Source organism: Spea bombifrons, chromosome 1 (assembly GCF_027358695.1).
Source record: "Spea bombifrons isolate aSpeBom1 chromosome 1, aSpeBom1.2.pri, whole genome shotgun sequence".
NCBI classification, from domain to species: Eukaryota; Metazoa; Chordata; class Amphibia; order Anura; family Pelobatidae; genus Spea; species Spea bombifrons.
The window spans coordinates 102,466,011-102,484,464 of NC_071087.1; the positions used below are offsets into that span (position 1 = coordinate 102,466,011).

The 18,454-nt window shown below is 37.5% G+C and overlaps 1 protein-coding gene across 2 annotated transcripts in view; it reads left to right on the forward strand.

Annotated features, from left to right (window-relative positions):
• Positions 1-18,003, forward strand: part of VPS13A (vacuolar protein sorting 13 homolog A) — a 60,823-nt gene extending 42,820 nt beyond the window's left edge. Inside the window, exons 57-72 of one of the 2 annotated variants that reach the window (XM_053466872.1) lie at positions 1,084-1,165; positions 1,666-1,735; positions 2,657-2,765; positions 3,415-3,528; positions 4,693-4,838; positions 4,947-5,028; positions 5,126-5,239; positions 6,295-6,370; positions 6,573-6,736; positions 7,366-7,411; positions 7,500-7,623; positions 8,161-8,275; positions 13,468-13,553; positions 14,944-15,067; positions 16,570-16,644; positions 17,483-18,003. In XM_053466872.1, the coding sequence (XP_053322847.1) occupies positions 1,084-1,165; positions 1,666-1,735; positions 2,657-2,765; positions 3,415-3,528; positions 4,693-4,838; positions 4,947-5,028; positions 5,126-5,239; positions 6,295-6,370; positions 6,573-6,736; positions 7,366-7,411; positions 7,500-7,623; positions 8,161-8,275; positions 13,468-13,553; positions 14,944-15,067; positions 16,570-16,644; positions 17,483-17,533 (1,578 nt within the window). In that variant the 3' untranslated portion in view covers positions 17,534-18,003. Of the gene's footprint in view, positions 1-1,083; positions 1,166-1,665; positions 1,736-2,656; positions 2,766-3,414; positions 3,529-4,692; positions 4,839-4,946; positions 5,029-5,125; positions 5,240-6,294; positions 6,371-6,572; positions 6,737-7,365; positions 7,412-7,499; positions 7,624-8,160; positions 8,276-10,214; positions 11,241-13,467; positions 13,554-14,943; positions 15,068-16,569; positions 16,645-17,482 lie in introns of those variants that run through there. The other variant, XM_053466880.1, reaches the window with a different exon arrangement.
• Positions 18,004-18,454: the final 451 nt, after the last annotated feature.

Genomic DNA, 18,454 nt, shown 5'->3' on the forward strand with positions numbered 1-18,454 from the left:
TTAATTGTTCACTACGTGTGGCCTGAAAAGTGAGGTTCACATCCCTTCTTTAGAGGGAAACAGCATTGCTTTAATCCCATGCAGATTGCATTTGCTGGGAGAAAAATCAAATCAATATTTGCTGTGACCGCCCTTTGCCTTTAAAACGGCATCAGTTCACACGCACAAAGTCAGGGATTTTGTAGGCATATATTTGGGTGTATGATTAAACAATTATACCAGACAGGTGCTAATGATGATTAATTTAATATGTACGTTGAAACACAATCATTAACTGAAATAGAAACAACTGTTCAGGAGTCATAAAACAGAGGAACAGACAAATCCATTAACACAAGTTATACAGCTTAGCAAGAAGACACAAGGTAGTTATACTGCGTCAGCAAGGTATCTTCCAGGCAGACAGGGGTTTCCAGATGAGCTGTCCAAACTCTTGTGAAGAATCACAGAGAAACGGGCAATATTAAGGACCATAAACGCAGTGGTCAGCCAGGGAAACAGTGTGGCAGATGCATAATGCTTATTTTTCTTCTTAATCAGAAGATGTCCAGTAGTGTCATCATCTCAGCATTGGCAGAACACAGTGGAACCCTGGTACACCCAACTATTGTCCAGAGAAGTCTAGACCTGCAGCCAAAAAGCCATAGTCCTGACATAGAAACAAGGCCAAGAGACTCAACTATTCACAAAAACTCAATAACTAGGGTGTAGAAAAATGGCAGCAGCTCTAGACTGGAGTCAAATTTTTAAATATCTGGCTAGCAGAATAAGAGTTTGCATGTAGTAGTGGAGGTCAGAATAAATAGCTTTCTCAGTCCTGACATGTAAAGCCATCTGATTGGCCCTAATTTTATTCTGCAGCATGACCCCAAAAATACAGCCAAAGTCATTAATAACTATTTTCAGCGTAAGGAAAAAAAAAGGTTGGTTCTCCAAGATGTTTGGAACAACTTTCCTGCCGAGTTCCTTAATTAACTGTAACAAGAATTGATGCTGTTTTAAAGTCAAAGGGTCATCACACAAATACTCGGCAATTTCATTTTTATTTTGTAATGCCCATGTCTCCCTTCTTTATGTTGTCAGGTACAAAACCAGATTCCAGGAGCCATCTTCCCCTTTGTGTTCTATCCTGTAAAACCTCCAAAGTCTGTTACCTTGGACACAGGTTTGTAATTGCAATATGGCCGGTTTCAAATATGGTGGTCTGTTTTTATCTGTCAAAAAATGGAGGCATAATTTAAATTTGTTTTGAGCTGTGCTTTATGATAGTGGAATTGTTAGTGAATGTGTAGGTTATAATATTTGTAGGTTGGTCTCAAGAAGGTATGAGGGTGAGGGTGCGCCCACTGTGCACCATTTATTTTACAGTAGTGAAAAAACAAGCAAGACTAGGTTTTAGGTGGGAATTCCTCTCTCTTTCTACTTTTCCCATGTGACATTTATTTCTTTAAAAATTAAATTATGTTTGTAGAATCCTCTGACAAGAGAATGTGTGCACTGAGATGGATCAACAAATGTTAGGCATCACCATTTGCTACACCAATCTCAAGGTCATGTTGTTACAGTGGTTGTCCTCTCAAAATATATTCTTCGGCTACCTCTAACCAAGTGTAATTATGATTTATTTTTTGTACGTAAACCTGCTTTACCATTTTCTGCACACAGAGCCAAAACCTTTCACTGATGTCAGTATTGTAATGAGAACCGCAGGACATTCTGATCTGACACGCATAAAGTAAGTGTTTGGGTTTTTTTTTTTTTTGCCGTAACTCACGTGTTAAGACTTTTGTGTAGCACTTAAAACTATCCAGTCAATGCACATTTTTATTTCTTGACAATTTTCTATGTCTTTTCACTATGTATTACCACATATATATTTTTTCTCATACTATCATAGAAGTATCATAGCATTGTACAATTACAGCTTCTTACCACTGAGGAAAATGCAAAAAGATGTCACAGGTGCAAAAACAGGGAGAAAATCTTGTGTGCTTGTGATTGCACCAATGTCTTGCATCAAAAGTTTATAGAACTCAACAATCATTGCATAAAGTAGTTTTGTGATCACAGAAACCACAATCTCACTATATAATGTGGTGCATCTGAGATATAAATATTTGTTGCATTTTAGTTTTAACATAAATTGATTAAAGTATCGCCATATCGCATCCTCAATGAAAATAGGCTGGTTATTACAGTTATGCATGTTATGCTACAAGTATGATTTTAGATTGACCTGTTGTGTTTTAGGTGCTAACAATACTCCATAATTATGTGTTATGTTCATCTGGGTAGTAGCATAACTATTCCTGAATCTTAAGATACACCACAAGGTCTAGGATTGTTAATCTTTAAAATGACACATCTAAATTTGTATGTGATATCAATCAGTCCCGAAAAGGTAATCTTATTGTAATCATTTCAAATGTTGCAAGGGACTTAGCTCCCAGGGATTGCAGGTAGGTACATATCCTTACAAGTTGAGTATTAACCTTTTGAAGGACACAGTTCTCCAAAGTAGAAATGGTTTCTCTCAAGGGTTGATGAGACAAGAGATCCCAAGGAGAATTAAGGGTTGCTAGTAACCTTATTTGTAACCGAAATCCGTTACTGAAAAAACATTATACTCCAAACTTTACTTTTGTTTTGGAAATAGGTATTTCAAGGTTTTGATTCAAGAAATGGATCTCCGACTCGACCTTGGGTTTCTGTATGCTCTTGCTGATCTTGTTACCCAAAATGGTGACATACCTAAAGATCAAGAGGTAACGCCCTGAATACACCCCTAAGTACTTGGATATTAGCATATTTTGTTTGAAGAATTTGTACCATTTCTCAATATGCCTCAGACACCCTTGTGTCTAGCCGACAGCTTTGTGACCAATGAATGCTTTAATAAGTCCCATGTTATTTCCTCTTTAATAAACAACAAACCTATATATAATTTTTGCAGGACTGACTTTTTGAGATCTCTCCCTTAATATCATTGAGGAAATTAGTTTTTAGCAGATTGCTCAATGGTCTTCTCTTCTAGCCTATTCAGTTACAAGCAATTCATGTTTTATATTGTTCTGTATATCGTTCTATAAGGAAGGCTTTTGTCACCGAGCACAAAATCCTGACCTGGGTTCAGGTTGGATCAGTTAGACACAGACAAATTATATATGAGGAGATGTCTCAGAATATTCCAGAACACCAGTCCTCTGACAGCTGGCAATCAATGCAGCTGGGCCTGCATGTATTTCTTTTTCCATATAACTAATAAACGGAACTCGAATTGTAATTAAATCACGTTAATTGAATTAACTCTGTTTTGTTAAATATTGCTTAAACCATATTTGCATATTTCTGTGTTCTATGTCCTTTCAACAAGTTTGACTATGACCAAATTATTAAATTGTTATATTTGACTAGGTTGAGCTGTTCAAGAAGGACGTGGAGGCTCTCCAGAGTGAACTGAGCACTGTGTCCTCGAAAGATACATCTTTAATCAGCTTATATGAATATTTTCACATATCCCCAATTAAGGTAACAAGATTCAGATACTTAAACAAATAAAGTAATGTAACCCTGTTTACATATTACTATAGTCAGTTGCATTGCACATACCGTATTTATCGGCGTATAACACGCACTTTTTTAACTAAAATATGAAGCTGAAACCCTACCTGCGTGTTATACGCCGATAAATCCTAGAGCCAGTGGCGGAACTACCGGGGTCGCAACTGCGACCGGGCCCTGGAGTTCTGCCAGTCAGGGGGGGCCCAAGGGGTGCCGAGCGGTTGCTGAAGACGACCGCTCGGCAACTCTCGGGCCCCCCTGACTGACAGAAATCCAGGACTCCTCTGCTGGCGGCCGCCGCCTGCCTCAGCCGCCACCGCCGCCTGCCGCCTGCCTCAGCCGCCGCCGCCTGCCTCAGCCTCAGCAGCAGCCGCCGCCGCCGCCTGCCTCCGCCGCCTGCCTCCGCCGCCGCCTGCCTCAGCCTCAGCAGCCGCCGCCTGCCTCAGCGCTTCAACTCCTGTGTTGGAAGCGTGAGGCGTTTGTCTCGGGTGCCGGCGCTCAGCAGTGAAGCGCCGGCACCCGAGACAAACGCCTCACGCTTCCAACACAGGAGTTGAAGGTAAGTGACCGGGGTGGGGTTAGGGAGAGAGAGGGGAGATCCTGGGAAGGGGGGTTAGGGTGTGTGTGTCTGAGTGTGTGTGTCTGAGTGTGAGTGTGTCTTACTGTGTGTGTGTGTGTGTGTGGTTTCCCAGATAGCAGTGATTTTTATGAAGTTTTTTTTGTTCAGTTTTTTTGTTCAAAAATGGGGGTGCGTGTTATACACCAGTGCGTGTTATACGCCGATAAATACGGTAATTAACAAAATAGCTATGTCATAAAAGTGGCATTTTAAAAGTCTTGCTAATTCAAGATATAATAAGGCATTCAGTTTTAGTTGGAGGCTTTCTGTGAATTTATACAGAGATGTCCGTGTTTTCCTATGTTATTCCATGGGATGTTTGTTTCAAGTTGGAGAGATCTTCGTACATTGCCTTCAATGAATAATGTATGGGATACTGAGTTTTGTCTCAGCAGGGGCTTCTAAACTTGTTTCTAGACCATTTTGATTGATTATTGCACCCACAATGCTTATTTATTTTAGTAGTAAAAACGACAAAGTCTAATAGGTTTCTTTTTATCCATTTACATTAGTTGCATTTAAGTTTTTCATTGAGCACTGGAGGGGATGACGGAAATAAAGAACAGCGTGATAAAGAACTGATTCCGGTGCAGTCTGTGAATCTTATGTTGAAGAGTATCGGCGCCACCCTCACAGATGTCCAAGATGTTGTATTTAAGTATGTATTTTACTCCATGCTGCCGACATTGGTCACAGATGTATGTTGTATGCTTACGTTTCTTGCGTTATATTAATGTTAACAACTTACCAATTTTTTCGTTTTTAGACTGCCCTTTTTTGAACTTCACAATCAGTTTTACACAACGCAAGAACTGCAGTGGGATGTCATCCGTCATTACTCAAAACAAGTTGGTGTTCTCTAGTCCTGCAACTTTAATAATGTAATATCTTTGTATATATCCCAAATTTTCTGGCTCCACTAACAATTCTATTTTGTCTTGTAAGGCTATAAGACAAATGTACGTTCTTGTTCTTGGACTCGATGTGTTGGGTAACCCCTTCGGTTTTTTCCGAGACCTCTCTGAAGGAGTAGAAGCGTTTTTCTATGAACCCTACCAGGTGATGTATATGATACCACACACAATATTTTTTCACCCATTTACAATCCTCATCTCCCCTTGTACAATAATATTCTGTTATGAATTGTAATGTACAACAACACACCCTATGTATATGTTCTTTAATCCTTTGTACTGCCTACTCTCACAGCCCTTAATCACATTCCTTAATGGTGGATGAATCTGAGGATGAATCCTACATTTGGTGTAACCTTATTTTGATTTTTATGCAACATTGGAATCCTGAATCCTTAAAAAATCAAGCCGACTCCTAAGATTTTCTGCCAGATTCCTAAATTGTAGGAAAATGTGCCCAGTCCTCTTAATCCTTCTCATCCTTTTCGCAGTTCCCAGGTTGTAATCCTCTTTAGTTGTCCCCAGTCTTTATATTGTAATTGTCACAGCAATCAGTCTTCATTCCAACTCATGGTGGGACTGCAAGCATTAAGGCCAACCACTGTCCCAGCAGGGAAGTGAACATCTACATCTAACCCAAATGATTCACACGCTACCCTACAAATATCCACTGCCACCCCTGTTATATTTAAGGACTTCACCATTTTTATAGTAACACATACAATGACAAGTGTGGGTTCATCAGATCTACCTAAATTATGGGTATTGACCCATGACGTTCCCATTTCTGAGGCATTGTTAAATCCGTTCCTTGCATGTTTACCATCATTGGTTAGAGAACGCTGCCAGCCAGTTGACCATGTAATATGATACTGAGTGTTTAGTCAAAAATAATACCTTTTAATTGGACTGAAATAGAAAGAGATGTTTAGCTATCGTGTTAATTCTTCCTGTGTCATGGAAAAGATTAACCCTGTACCATCTGTATGATAGTGTATAAAAATAATCCACTACCAATTCTCTTCATTTGTCCAACATCGTTATATGCCTTGTTATCTTCAACTACTGTAATGCTGTAAACCCACATCTTTATACCATAGTGTACATGGATTGTGTAAGGGATAAGATGGCTGAATATCACTGATATTTTGCTTCCAAGAAAATATATAAGTAATCTTTTTACTTTGATCCCATTTATAGGGTGCAATTCAAGGGCCCGAAGAGTTTGTTGAAGGGATGGCATTAGGTGTCAAAGCTCTTGTGGGAGGAGCAGTTGGTAAGAAACAATTTGGAGAAAAATGTAATTATTGCATGTAACTACTGGAGTTTTATATTGAGTTGATTGATAACTAGGAACTAGGAACCATAACTATTAACCCATTAGTCATGGTTCCTAACAAAAAACTATTTTCACCCAACATTCAAATATAATAGTGACACCAATATTTCTAACTGTGGACAAATATTTCTTCTGATAGGAGGCTTGGCCGGTGCAGCATCACGGATCACAGGTGCTATGGCCAAAGGTGTAGCTGCCATAACCATGGATGAAGATTATCAACACAAGAGGAGAGAAGCCATGAAAGAACAACCCCGTGGTATAAAAGAAGGCATAACTCGAGGAGGAAGAGGCCTTGTATCTGTAAGCATTGGGGTGAAGGCTTCTGGGATTGTGATAACATTCTCATTAGAGTTTGTTATGGAAAAGCCAACATGTAAATTATAGCAGTAGATCTACCACAGATGAATGTCACTATACATATATGTTTGCCGGATCTGCCCCGATTTATGTTCAATATAATATTGCTTTATGTGTGAATTATATTGTGCTGTTATTGTATATTCATGACTAGGAGGAATAGCCCTGAAGTTTCCCTAGAGTACCATATACACGTGTACTTGCTGAGACTGGCCTAAATGCAATATATACCATCAGACTACATGGGCCATTTTGTGCCAGTAAAGCAAGGTCATCACACTAGCTGTACCAAAGGTCAATTTCTGCCACGCATTAAGTCTACTTGGCTCTTTCCTTTAATGTCACGAAAATGATGTCCTGCCATGTTAAGTCATCGCATTTGTATCAGTGATTCCGATATACTTTACTATGTCTCTCGGTGTAATGCTTTCATATTTCGTATACTTATTTTTTTTTCTTATATTTGCCTTTGTTTTGGTTGTTAGGAGTTATGAAGTGGTGTTCATACAGGAATATGTGTTTGTCAATAGCATCGTTCTCTGTTGTGTTTACGGTGAATCTTTTCTTTACAGGGCTTTGTCAGTGGAGTAACCGGGATTGTGACAAAGCCAGTAAAAGGTATAGTTCACTAATTCACCTTATGTGTTATAGGTGTGTTACGGTTCCTTGTCAATATTTCTTACACATCATTGAATTTACTCGCTAGGAGCCCAGCGGGAAGGTGCAGCTGGATTCTTTAAGGGTGTTGGAAAAGGATTGGTTGGGGTTGTCGCAAGGCCAGTCGGAGGAATTATAGACATGTTCAGCAGCACGTTTCAGGGTATTAAAAGGTAAATTTAGTTTTTTGTTTTTTTATGTATTGTTGGGAGGGTCTTGTTTACAGTACTACGTTATACTTAAATACTTTATCAATTAGAGCTTCTCTCGTTCACCAATCTTTCGCACAAAGATGATGATCTTACATATTTCCATGAACCAATAACAACAAAAAGGTACCATTTATAAACAGTTTGTCAACTGAACGTATTTTGATCGCATTTGTTGTTCATGAGTGCCATCTAAAGTCCATATTCAGCTACATTCCGCAAGTGATCCATATAAATAATTCTGTATATGTATGCGTGCTAATGAATGCAGTTACAGAGTTTAGTTACATATTATGATATGTACTCCCTGACTGCTTTGTGGTACAAAACTGTATTCCTAAACATCAGAGAGCAGATATTGCATAGTACATGGTTGGAATAAACTCATAGAACATTATATGAAATTGCATGATGGAATTTTACTTTTTCATTACCTATACCTTTTTTTTATTTTGCTTTTGTCACTAGTAGAAATCAAATATATATATTTTTTCTCTATAGAGCTACGGATTCGTCTGATGATGTTCAGAGCCTCCGTCCTCCACGATTTCTTCATGAAGATGGTGTCATCAGACCATACAGGATGAGAGAGGGTGTTGGCAGTCAGTTGTTACAGGTGATGGAAATTGAATTGGTTTTATAGTCTATGGGTCCATCATCAAGGAATATAGTTGATGTCTGTTTTAAAACATCTGATAATTTTTTTGAAACTTTGGTTGAAATCAAATAGTGTTTTGCGATATGGGAAATGTCGTCATATCACCTAAAGCCTTTACCTTTATAAGGGTTCTATATAGGGCTGCTTTGTTTGTGCCATGTATTACAGTATATCCTTTGTGTATATTTCTTATGTTATTGATGTACAGTATTTCTGATAAAAGAGTTATGTATTCTTATTTACACTTTTCAGTATAAACAAACAGGTCAACACCCAGGTCCCTTGCCATCATTTCCAGATTCATCTTGGCAAAAGCCAGGCTACGAGTGGGCAGCCGCTCCGGTTCTCAGAGTAAAATATAGCTCTTACAGCGACAGTACATATAGGGGTTATGTCTCAAAACTTTGTTCAGGGATTTTGGTACATAAATCTACCATAAACATTATCTGTATTCCCTGTTCTTTTGCTGGTTGGCGTCACAGAACTAGCTATTATATTTAATTGCTGCATTGTCAGAAATCTAACACTCCAGCCATACAGCTTTTTATGCCAAGCACCCAGTAGGGAGCCGAAGCCCCGCCCCTTTACAGTTAGCCTGGCCTTCTCCTCAGACGGGTGCCTGCGAGGTTCAATTCCTGTCGCTATAGCAGAATGCATTAGGAAGAAAGATTAGCACTCTACACCCAGTTATCCAGACAGGCTATCTGTGTTTCTAAGCCCAACACTGCCCAACTAAAACAACAATCAGAGAGGCAACATTAACATTCAACCATTTGCAGTCCAGTTATGAGATACTATTTCTAAAATAAAGGAACTGATCAATAGTGTACGTGTCAAGGCTAATGCTCTTGAATTATGATTGTGTGCCACCACTACAGGCTGAGCACAGATAAGAATTTATATATGTTACATTCAAAAGGTAGAGCCACTGTAGACAAAATATATAGTTTATTATATGTTGTATATCATAAGTATAATTACAATATACATAAATAATTGTCAGTGGCACACCAGGTATTACTTTCCATGCAGTGAAATTTCAGAGTGGCTATCGTATAAAGGCATCATAATAGCTTCGGATAAGACAACCGTAGTGGGAAAAAAAATGTTTCCTTAAATTCCTTAAACACTGATAACAGTATAATTGCAGTAAAACTTTAAAGGATATACAAAATAATTTTGTCGGCCGTTTTGCGGATGTCTTTTAAATTATATTAAGAATTTTAAAAGTTATGGTCAAAATGGCCACCACCAATAACAAAAAACAACAAAAGAAAAAAGGGCTGCCACCATTCATTGTAATGCTCGCACCAGTAACAAAAATGGCTACTGCTCAACCACGGAATATGGGGAGTGTGGGAGCTGAAAAAAAGGTATTTGCCAGGGATTTAAAGAAAAAAAATGTTCTTGCTACAGTTGTCCTACAATTGCAATAAGTACAATAATCAGGATGGTAAAAGGCAACTGAAGAACAATAATAAATAATTAAGGATTCCGGCAATAGTGAAAGACATGCATGGTGTGGAGTCCACCCAGATTTGTTCAGAACAGCTCTTGACTGCCACCTGCTGCTCAAAAACAAACACACAACCGGGAAATGCGGATGAATGAACCATCCTTTACCATGCATGCGTCTTGTACATCATCACATACTATTTTTGTGTCAGATTTCATACAGTTTGATTATAGTCGTTATGTTGTACACACACACTGTTTTTCAAGATTTTCAAATTTAGCATTTGCTAATAAAGCAAGATGCCAGCTGCTATGTTATTTTGTTTGCTCTCTGTAAACATAAAAGGCAAATCCATAATATGAACTATCATGGCATGTTTATTGTGTTGTCCCTCCTGCATGTTTGCAAGCTACAGCTATTCATATGTTTTTTGTCTTTTAGAATTGAATTCATATTGCACGATGCTGCCTATGGTGGGACAAAATATAGGATCTTTTAACACAGTTCTGTCTGATTATAATCTACGTCAGCTACATGCAAGCTATGCTGCTTCTTGGGTTTGGCTCTTGGTGCTGTGTATGCACATTTTCCTTTCTTTTGGTAGCCTTTGTTTAATGTCTGTAACATGTAATGCCACATATCAACAGTTACTGGGACCAGTATCACTTCTATGATTTTGTATTCAGTACATGGAGCTGAGACCGTGCTGCTCTGGCCAATCTTTAGTGTCGGAGTCCTAGAGTCCAAGAAGCATATTCCACCTTCTCTGCTGAGGCTTCATGTGAAATGGTTAAACATTTTATGAAACACTCGGCTATGCATTAATGTCAGAGATGGCAAATTTAAATCTGAAAATAAAAATACCAATAGCAGAAGTGATAGATGGTTCTGGTTATCTGAGGTGTGAAAGTTCCCCTTTAAACTCATTGTCTCATCTACTAATTTGCTTTCTTGAAATGTTATTGTTTGCTTCTTTCTTTTTCTTGCCTGCAGACGAAACACAATACAGGCCTTGAGTGAGTTTGCTTGATCAGACAATGGTAGTGATAGAATGTAGTAGAATAGAAACATTTCCTATACATTCCTATATATAGCAGATATATTGTCTAGTTTCAGGGAAATCCAGAAGTCATTTCAGATCTGAAATGTGCCACATTACAGAATGTATCCGATATGTACAGTTTATATTTTCTAAAATCCAGATACGTTTTTATGTTCTTGAAGAGTTTTGTTGCTTCCTTGGAGAATTATATTTTTATTACTCTGTCTTATTAAAACACCTGAATTGCGTAATATTTTATTATATTCATAAAAGGCTGCCTTTTTGTAGACTCTTATTTGTGTTTTTAAAATATTGTTTTGTTGTATACTGGCCAAGTGTTTTGTGATATGATTGTATTGGCATAAACGTTATAACCTTTTGTTCCTTATCCGCCATATTTAATAAACATGAACTGTTCATTCAAATTGTTTTTTTTTTATTCTGACCTGAATAATTATCTTATTTCACCTTTTACCAGCTTAAGTTTAAAATATTACTTGAAAGTAACATTTTATAGCTTTATTATTTTTCAATTGTTTACATGTTAATATTTAAGTTAATAAAATCAGGAACCTTGTATAATACATGGTTAAATCAGTGAGATTTCACCAAAGTCTCCTCACACTTTATTATGCATTATACAGGGACAGCCCAGCCCTTCTTACTAGAGAAAATGGAACTTGACACCTTTCTTTTTTAGTTTCTTTCTTAATTTGATGAAGCATTGATTGTATTTTGCATATTATGCTGTGGACTGAGACCCCTTTTGCCCTTTTCAATTCTGTTTGGAGTCCCAATCCAAATATTGGGGCAGAGCCATTGGATTTCATTCTGCAGATCTGATTAATATTTTTTAAATATAGTGAAGTATATATTGGTTGTGCGAATAGGGATTTTTTTGCATCGAGGAGACATCTGTGTAACCTAGTGCTTCTAGATGCCTACCTGTTGCATGATAAAGTCAAGCTCCATATTGAAACATGTGAGAGGAGGGTAACCAGAAAATAAAAAAGCCAGCTACAGCTGTAATTAGCTTGACAAAGTGCTAAACTTGGAGCAATAAGCTCATTACATTGAATTATGCCCCATAAACCATTATGTTTTGCCTTCCTTAATATTACTCAACGTAATGTTTCACACAGATTATCATCATTTAAAATGTTCTGCCTCATCTTAATTTAAATTCATCTGATCCTTTGGATGCTGGGGGAGCTAGACTTTTGTACGTGGTATTAGGTGTTTCTGCACCACCTCCCCATCTTTCCAAATTGTATATTCATGTGACTTTGTTTTTGTGGTTATATGTGTGTATTGAGCAATAATCTATTCACACTTTTGTGCACATTGCTGAAGTTATTATCATTAGCATATTGCTTTTTGGGGGTCACTTCCTTGATGGACCATTCTCGGCAAATGGCTTCTGTAACTGTTCAGTTTAATGATCTTCGGTGTTTGGCTTATCATTTAGCAAGCCGCCTGTACTCAAATGGGAATGTTTCTAACCAAGACCTCGGACCACCATGGCCTCTATAGATTCTTTGAACTTTTAAGGGTCTTGAATACACCTGCCCATCAACCGTAGATAAAATGGGTGTTTGAGTATTGTTTTATGTGGACAAGCAAAGTACGTAACCTTTTAGTATGTGTCATGTCATGTTTCTCCTACAAGCAGGGTTGGGTTAGCCTTCATAATGCATAGTTAAATACAAATTGTTTACGTTAATGATTAATCTATGCATTTTGAGGTGCCACATCTGCTGCCCTTGCAGGAAGAGTTTGCCAGGGTTGACCCTTAATTTAACTTAATACAATGTGCATTGTAACGCCTGCTATAGTAAATATACAGATGTCTAGACCGCTCTTGTCTCTTATATGCACATGACCTTTAAAATGAATTAAAAATATAAAGGGCAAAAAAGAAAAGCATTCAGACAAAATGTAGACTGTTAACTATGAACATGAATCCAACATTTTATTCTGGATTTACAAATAATGACATAAAAAGGGCATAGAAATCAAGCATCAATTAACCCCTTAATGACAAAGCACCTATATGTACGGGCTCCAAATGCATTGTTTTCAATGGGTTTAGGGACCGCCCATTGTCCTTAAAGGAAAGGTTAAAGGAAAAGTAAAATGTATCAGTTTTGCAACATCACATAAATTCACTGAAAAAATCTTAGTCATTGGAAAAAAAAAATCTCAATCTCATTCTGAATGTTTCTTAGCTGACCTAACCTAGTATTCACATGTTGCTTTTTGCATTGTATGTAAAGCAACAGTAAGTGTGGGATGTGACAGATATTTTTAGTTTTCTGGTTCTTATGTTCCATTGACACTGATGGGTCTTCGTGCAGCTCAATCTGATGAACAATTTTATGGGAAAGGGGAGCAAAAAAAAAACAGACTGCAGCATAAATAATTGTAGATATTGCATTCTGATACCCATACCTACAAATACCAGCCCGAAATAAAACACAATAGTACACAAGAAATTTGTTTAGTTGGTAGGGGTTTTTTCCACATAAAAGATGGTGTTTGGTGTCATCAATCTTTTTAATTTAGGATCTTAGTTGACTTAGGAAATTGCTTAAGGAAATGGAAAATCAGTCAGTTGTTAGCTATAACATTTTTTTTTCATTTTTTCTCTAGAAAATTGAAAATGGCCGATTTGCTCAATGGAAATATCTTGCACATGCAATGGTCAACAACAGTGACTTAGTTATGGTAACAAAGAGGTATGTAACACATATAAGCCATAATAAATGTGTATACAGTCATGTGAAAAAGAAAGTACACACTCTTGGAATTCTACAGTTTTACATATCAGGACATAATAACAATCATCTGTTCCTTAACAGGTCTAAAAATTAGGTAAATACAACCACAGATGAACAACAACACACGACATATTACTCCATGTCATGAGTTATTCAACCAAAATAAAGCCAAAATGGAGAAGCCATGTGCGAAAGACAGTGGCAACCACTTGTTCCTGTCGCCTCATACTGGTTCAAAATGGTTTAGAAATGGCCTTTCCGACCTGGACCGACCCCCTTTCTAAGCTACTTTGAACAGGCACGGGAAGACAGGAACGTATTGGGGTCACGTTACCTCAAGTGAAACCGAGGCTGCAAGCAGGAGTGGGCGATGGGTGGTATGTAATATATGTGTGTTTGTTTACGCGTATATACGTGAGCATGGATGTGTAAGAGTGTGTGTGTATATGAGCATGGATGTGTATGTTGGGTGAGATGGAGTGTGCCAGAGTGTATGTTGGAAGGGGAGCAAGGGGCAATGATGTAACAGACCAGCTGTTTGGGGCAATGATGGCACAGTTTTGGGGGCACTGAAAAGCTATGGGTAAAGAAGGCACTCATAAGCTGTTGGAGCAGAGTCACTCATCAGCTGTTTGGAGCAAAGGTGGTCCTGTGGGACATTTTGCTTGGTGAAGTTGACGGGCCCGGGGGCTATTTTTGCACCAGGACCCTGTGGTTTCTGGGTACGCCCCTGGGAACAGATGATTATTATGTCCTAATATGTAAAACCATAGAATTCAAAAAGAGTGTACTTTATTTTTTTTTACATGACTATAGATCCACAAGGTTCTATTGATATAGTATGTATATGCATATATATAGTATGTGAATGTATATGTGTATACATATATATGTGTGTGTGTGTGTATGTGTATATATATATATATATATATATATATATATATATATATATACACACAGAGAAAACCTGGATTGCTGATGTAGATGTTTGTTTTATGGTTAAATAAGGAGACGCTCACTGGGGTTTACCCTTGAAAAAATATATAGTGATATAAAGGAGATGAGAGGTGCAGGTCTCTTACAAACATTCACTATAATGGATAGACGCTCTGTCTTCTTGTATTTGTTGTCTTTGCATCACTTTTCTGTTCCAAGGAGTAAATGCCTTTTATCTGTACTGTTAATCTGTGCCGTCCTGATTCCTAGATATGTTTGCCGAACTGGCCTGTCAGGTTTTCTTAGTGTTAAATATTATTTTTCAAAATAATGCAATACATTGCAGAATAGATTTCAACATGTGTGCTAAAAAAAAAATTGGGTTGACTGTATTTTTATTTTTTTTCCCTAGTGGAGTGTTGTTTGTTACCAAAGGAACATTTGGGCAACTTATATCTGAATGGCAGTACACATTTGATGAGTTTACCAAAGAACCCTTTATTGTAAGCGAAAGAAGACTACGCATTGAGGCCAAGGTACTGTATGGACATATATATACTTGGCTTGCTCATCAAACAAGGAATCATTCCATGGTCTGTGTGGTTATTTATATTAGATCACTTAGTCGCTTAAGTGACATTGGGTTCCTTTAAGTATCCCTTACTAATTAAATATTATTGCTACAAAGTTCAAAGCTATTACATCTACCTAAATTCTGGAGCACCTACATTTATATTCATGTAGCAGCTCTTCTAAAATAGTGATGCTAGAGCAGGGCGTTGCCTGAGCTATATTTCTGGTTTAAGCCCTTTCCGTCTCCAGCCTTGCCACTTAATTCCTAGTTAAAGTATATTCTTTCTGGACAGATCGGTTGTGAGTAACTCCTGGATTACGAGTTTGCCGAAAAATCGTATTTAGGTGAAAAAAGACTCCAAAGTAATTGAAAATTTTAAATTCATAGCACCATTTATAAACTGTATTCCATCCACGTGATCAGTAAGAGGAGTTGTTCTAGTAAGTCTTTCCCAGTCCAGTCTTGTGTCTGAAGATCCATACGGTCTACTGACACACCTGTAAAAGCTGTCATCATGGCTAACCTTTAGATATTTAATCTCAACTGATCCATGGAAATGAGTCCAATCAGGATCTGACCAGACAGCCACAATGTGCGCGATTATATATAGTTCCGACTATAGTACAAACACGTTTCATGAATAGGTGTTTCTAGTCCCTTTTGAGAATTCCGTATGGCCAAAATCATTTACAACTGTCGTATGGGACAGGGTCTTTAGGGGCTTTGGAATCCGATAAATTTTCAAGACATCTCGTGTTTTTATATTGGAGAAAATATCAGATTTATTGATGTCTGAAATATTTATGCGACTCTTCATCCTGTTCTGTTTTTATGGTGACTAAGTTGTCACACATTTGTAAAGACTTTGGAATCTGTTCACCAAAGTGGGATTTAACATGCATTATACAAAGCAAGCCACAGGAATGAGCTGGCCTTGTATAACGCTTAGATAATATGGGATGTTTCTTAAAACTCTCCTCAGTTATATTATATATATACATTATCTAGAGCCAGCTCAGCACTGGGGTTGGCCCTTGATAATGCTTCATGATATCGGGCAGCTGAAATGTTAAATCTCCTGCAAACTCCCCTTTTAGTGATTAAACCCCCTTCGTCTTGGCTAATGGCAGCAAACATTGTAATCTGAATGCTACATCAATCTATGATTTAAAAGTGGAATGATGCGCTTTATTTGTTTTAACACGGGCTGAAATACCGCAGCAATATTTTTGGCGAACCTTTGCTACAGGTTGATTCATTGTAAACACCATCTCCACATATAAAGAACTTTGCCTGTTTACTGTACAACCTGTCCTTTGAACATCATCGGCCTAAAACTACAGAAACAAGCACACACATTAAACAACCACAAATGTGTCTGGAATTTGTAACAAAGATTCCCAGACCACAATATGGATTAAGGTCTCGAGTCCATCTCTTACATTTGAATTGTTTATTTTTCAGGAGAGAGTGAAATCTGTTTTTCATGCCAAAGAGTGTGGAAAAATAATCAATTTTAAGACTCCGGACGATGCCAAGGTAAATACAACAAAGTATTAGTAATTTAAAGTTATTGTTGAGTTAGGCATTTCAAGTGCTTGTTGCAAGAGCTCCGTGAAATGTGTTCATTTTAGGTTTTTTTTCCATTTAGAATATTTTCTTCCCAGTTTTAATCCCCCTTGGTGATTTACGTTTAATATTCTGTGATGTACTTTCATAAAGAGAGGTTTCCAAAAAGAGAAAAACCCTGAAAATGGTAAATTCTGCCAGGAAGACTGGGCTGAGGTAAAGGTGGTACGTTGTACCTTCCATTTCCATGGGTGAAGAATGGCCATGACATAGTCAACATGGAGCAATGGTCCTAAATAGCATTATTATAGCCAGTGCATACTTATGGTAAAACTGTCTGTGGATCATAATTTTAATAGGACAGGCCTATAGTGAAGGATGCTATAGTGAAGGATGTTGTCAGTGAGTATCTTTGGACGTGTGTAAGGTGGGAGTCCACACACAGAACAAGGCAGTCACTGCTGTCTATTACAAATGGAGTTAAGGCAATAACTGTTATTTGATGGATTACCATGAACATACCGTATATATGTAACAGAATCTAAAGAAACTGAAATGGAATATATATATAATATACATTACACAAACACATAATACGCTGCAGTGTACAGGTTTAGGTGTCTTCATTGATATTTATTGTAGCTGACATCCGAAAATGTCACAAAGACAATGTGTATACCCGCCCAACATGTATAGGCAACCTGGGGATACCTCTAGTGAGAGAGAAAGCTCCAAAGGTATATATTTCAGCAAGTGGTTATCCATATTATGCCTGCTTTAACAAAATTCTTCTTGTTTTCCTTTACAGTGGATTCTGTCTAAAATTGAAGAATTTTCAGATACTACACCAAAGACATAACTACATAACTAAAGACTGAGAAAAAACATCGAACACGTCCATTTTTTTTAAATGTTTTTTTGATGCTATCATAACATGATCATTGACTAACATGCAAATCACTGAGATAAACTCAAAGATCTTCCCTTACTGTCAAAGAGAATTATGTAAATTGTCAGATGTTATATAATTATTTATATTACATGTTCAAATAATCTAATATGCAAATCTGAAAGCCATTTTACAAAATGCACTTTAAATACTTGAGTGTACAAGTGACATGTGCATAGAAATAGTGCCTGTATGACATATGCATATGTATTCATGTGCAGCTCATGTCTTGAATGAAAACACATTTTGCACAATCATGTTTTTCTTTTTTGGTACTGAAACTGTGTGAATTTTATGTATAGTTGTTTTGCATTCGGCTAAACCTTATTCCTTATATAAGCTTTGGAATATAAAGCATAATATTTCTGCAAAAAAAAAAAAAAAAATCATCATCAAAACGGTCTTATCTCTGTACCAATCAATGTGGATAGGAACATCCCACAGGTTGATACGGTGACAAAATTTGTGTATCAAAACTTATGTTGAAAAAGTGATTGTGAGTTTATGTAAATATCCTCTGACACACCTTCTGTTGTAGAATACCAGTCTTATGGCTAGATCTGTATGAAGAGATTTCTAAACTACAGTGACCTTAATACCAGATGCCCCCTTTTTATGCCATAGTCTTTCTGCTCTGAAGAAGAACCATTGAGCACATCTTAGCCTTGGCCTGAGCATCATTTTTAGTAACATGATGTCCAACCAACCTTGAGGCCTGTAGAACATCATGGAGGTGTTCTGGTAATGTTCTTGAGCTTGGATATGAACCTGTTACTCATGGGTAACAAACAGGTGGATTTGTAGCACAGTTTCCATACTGTACTGCATAAT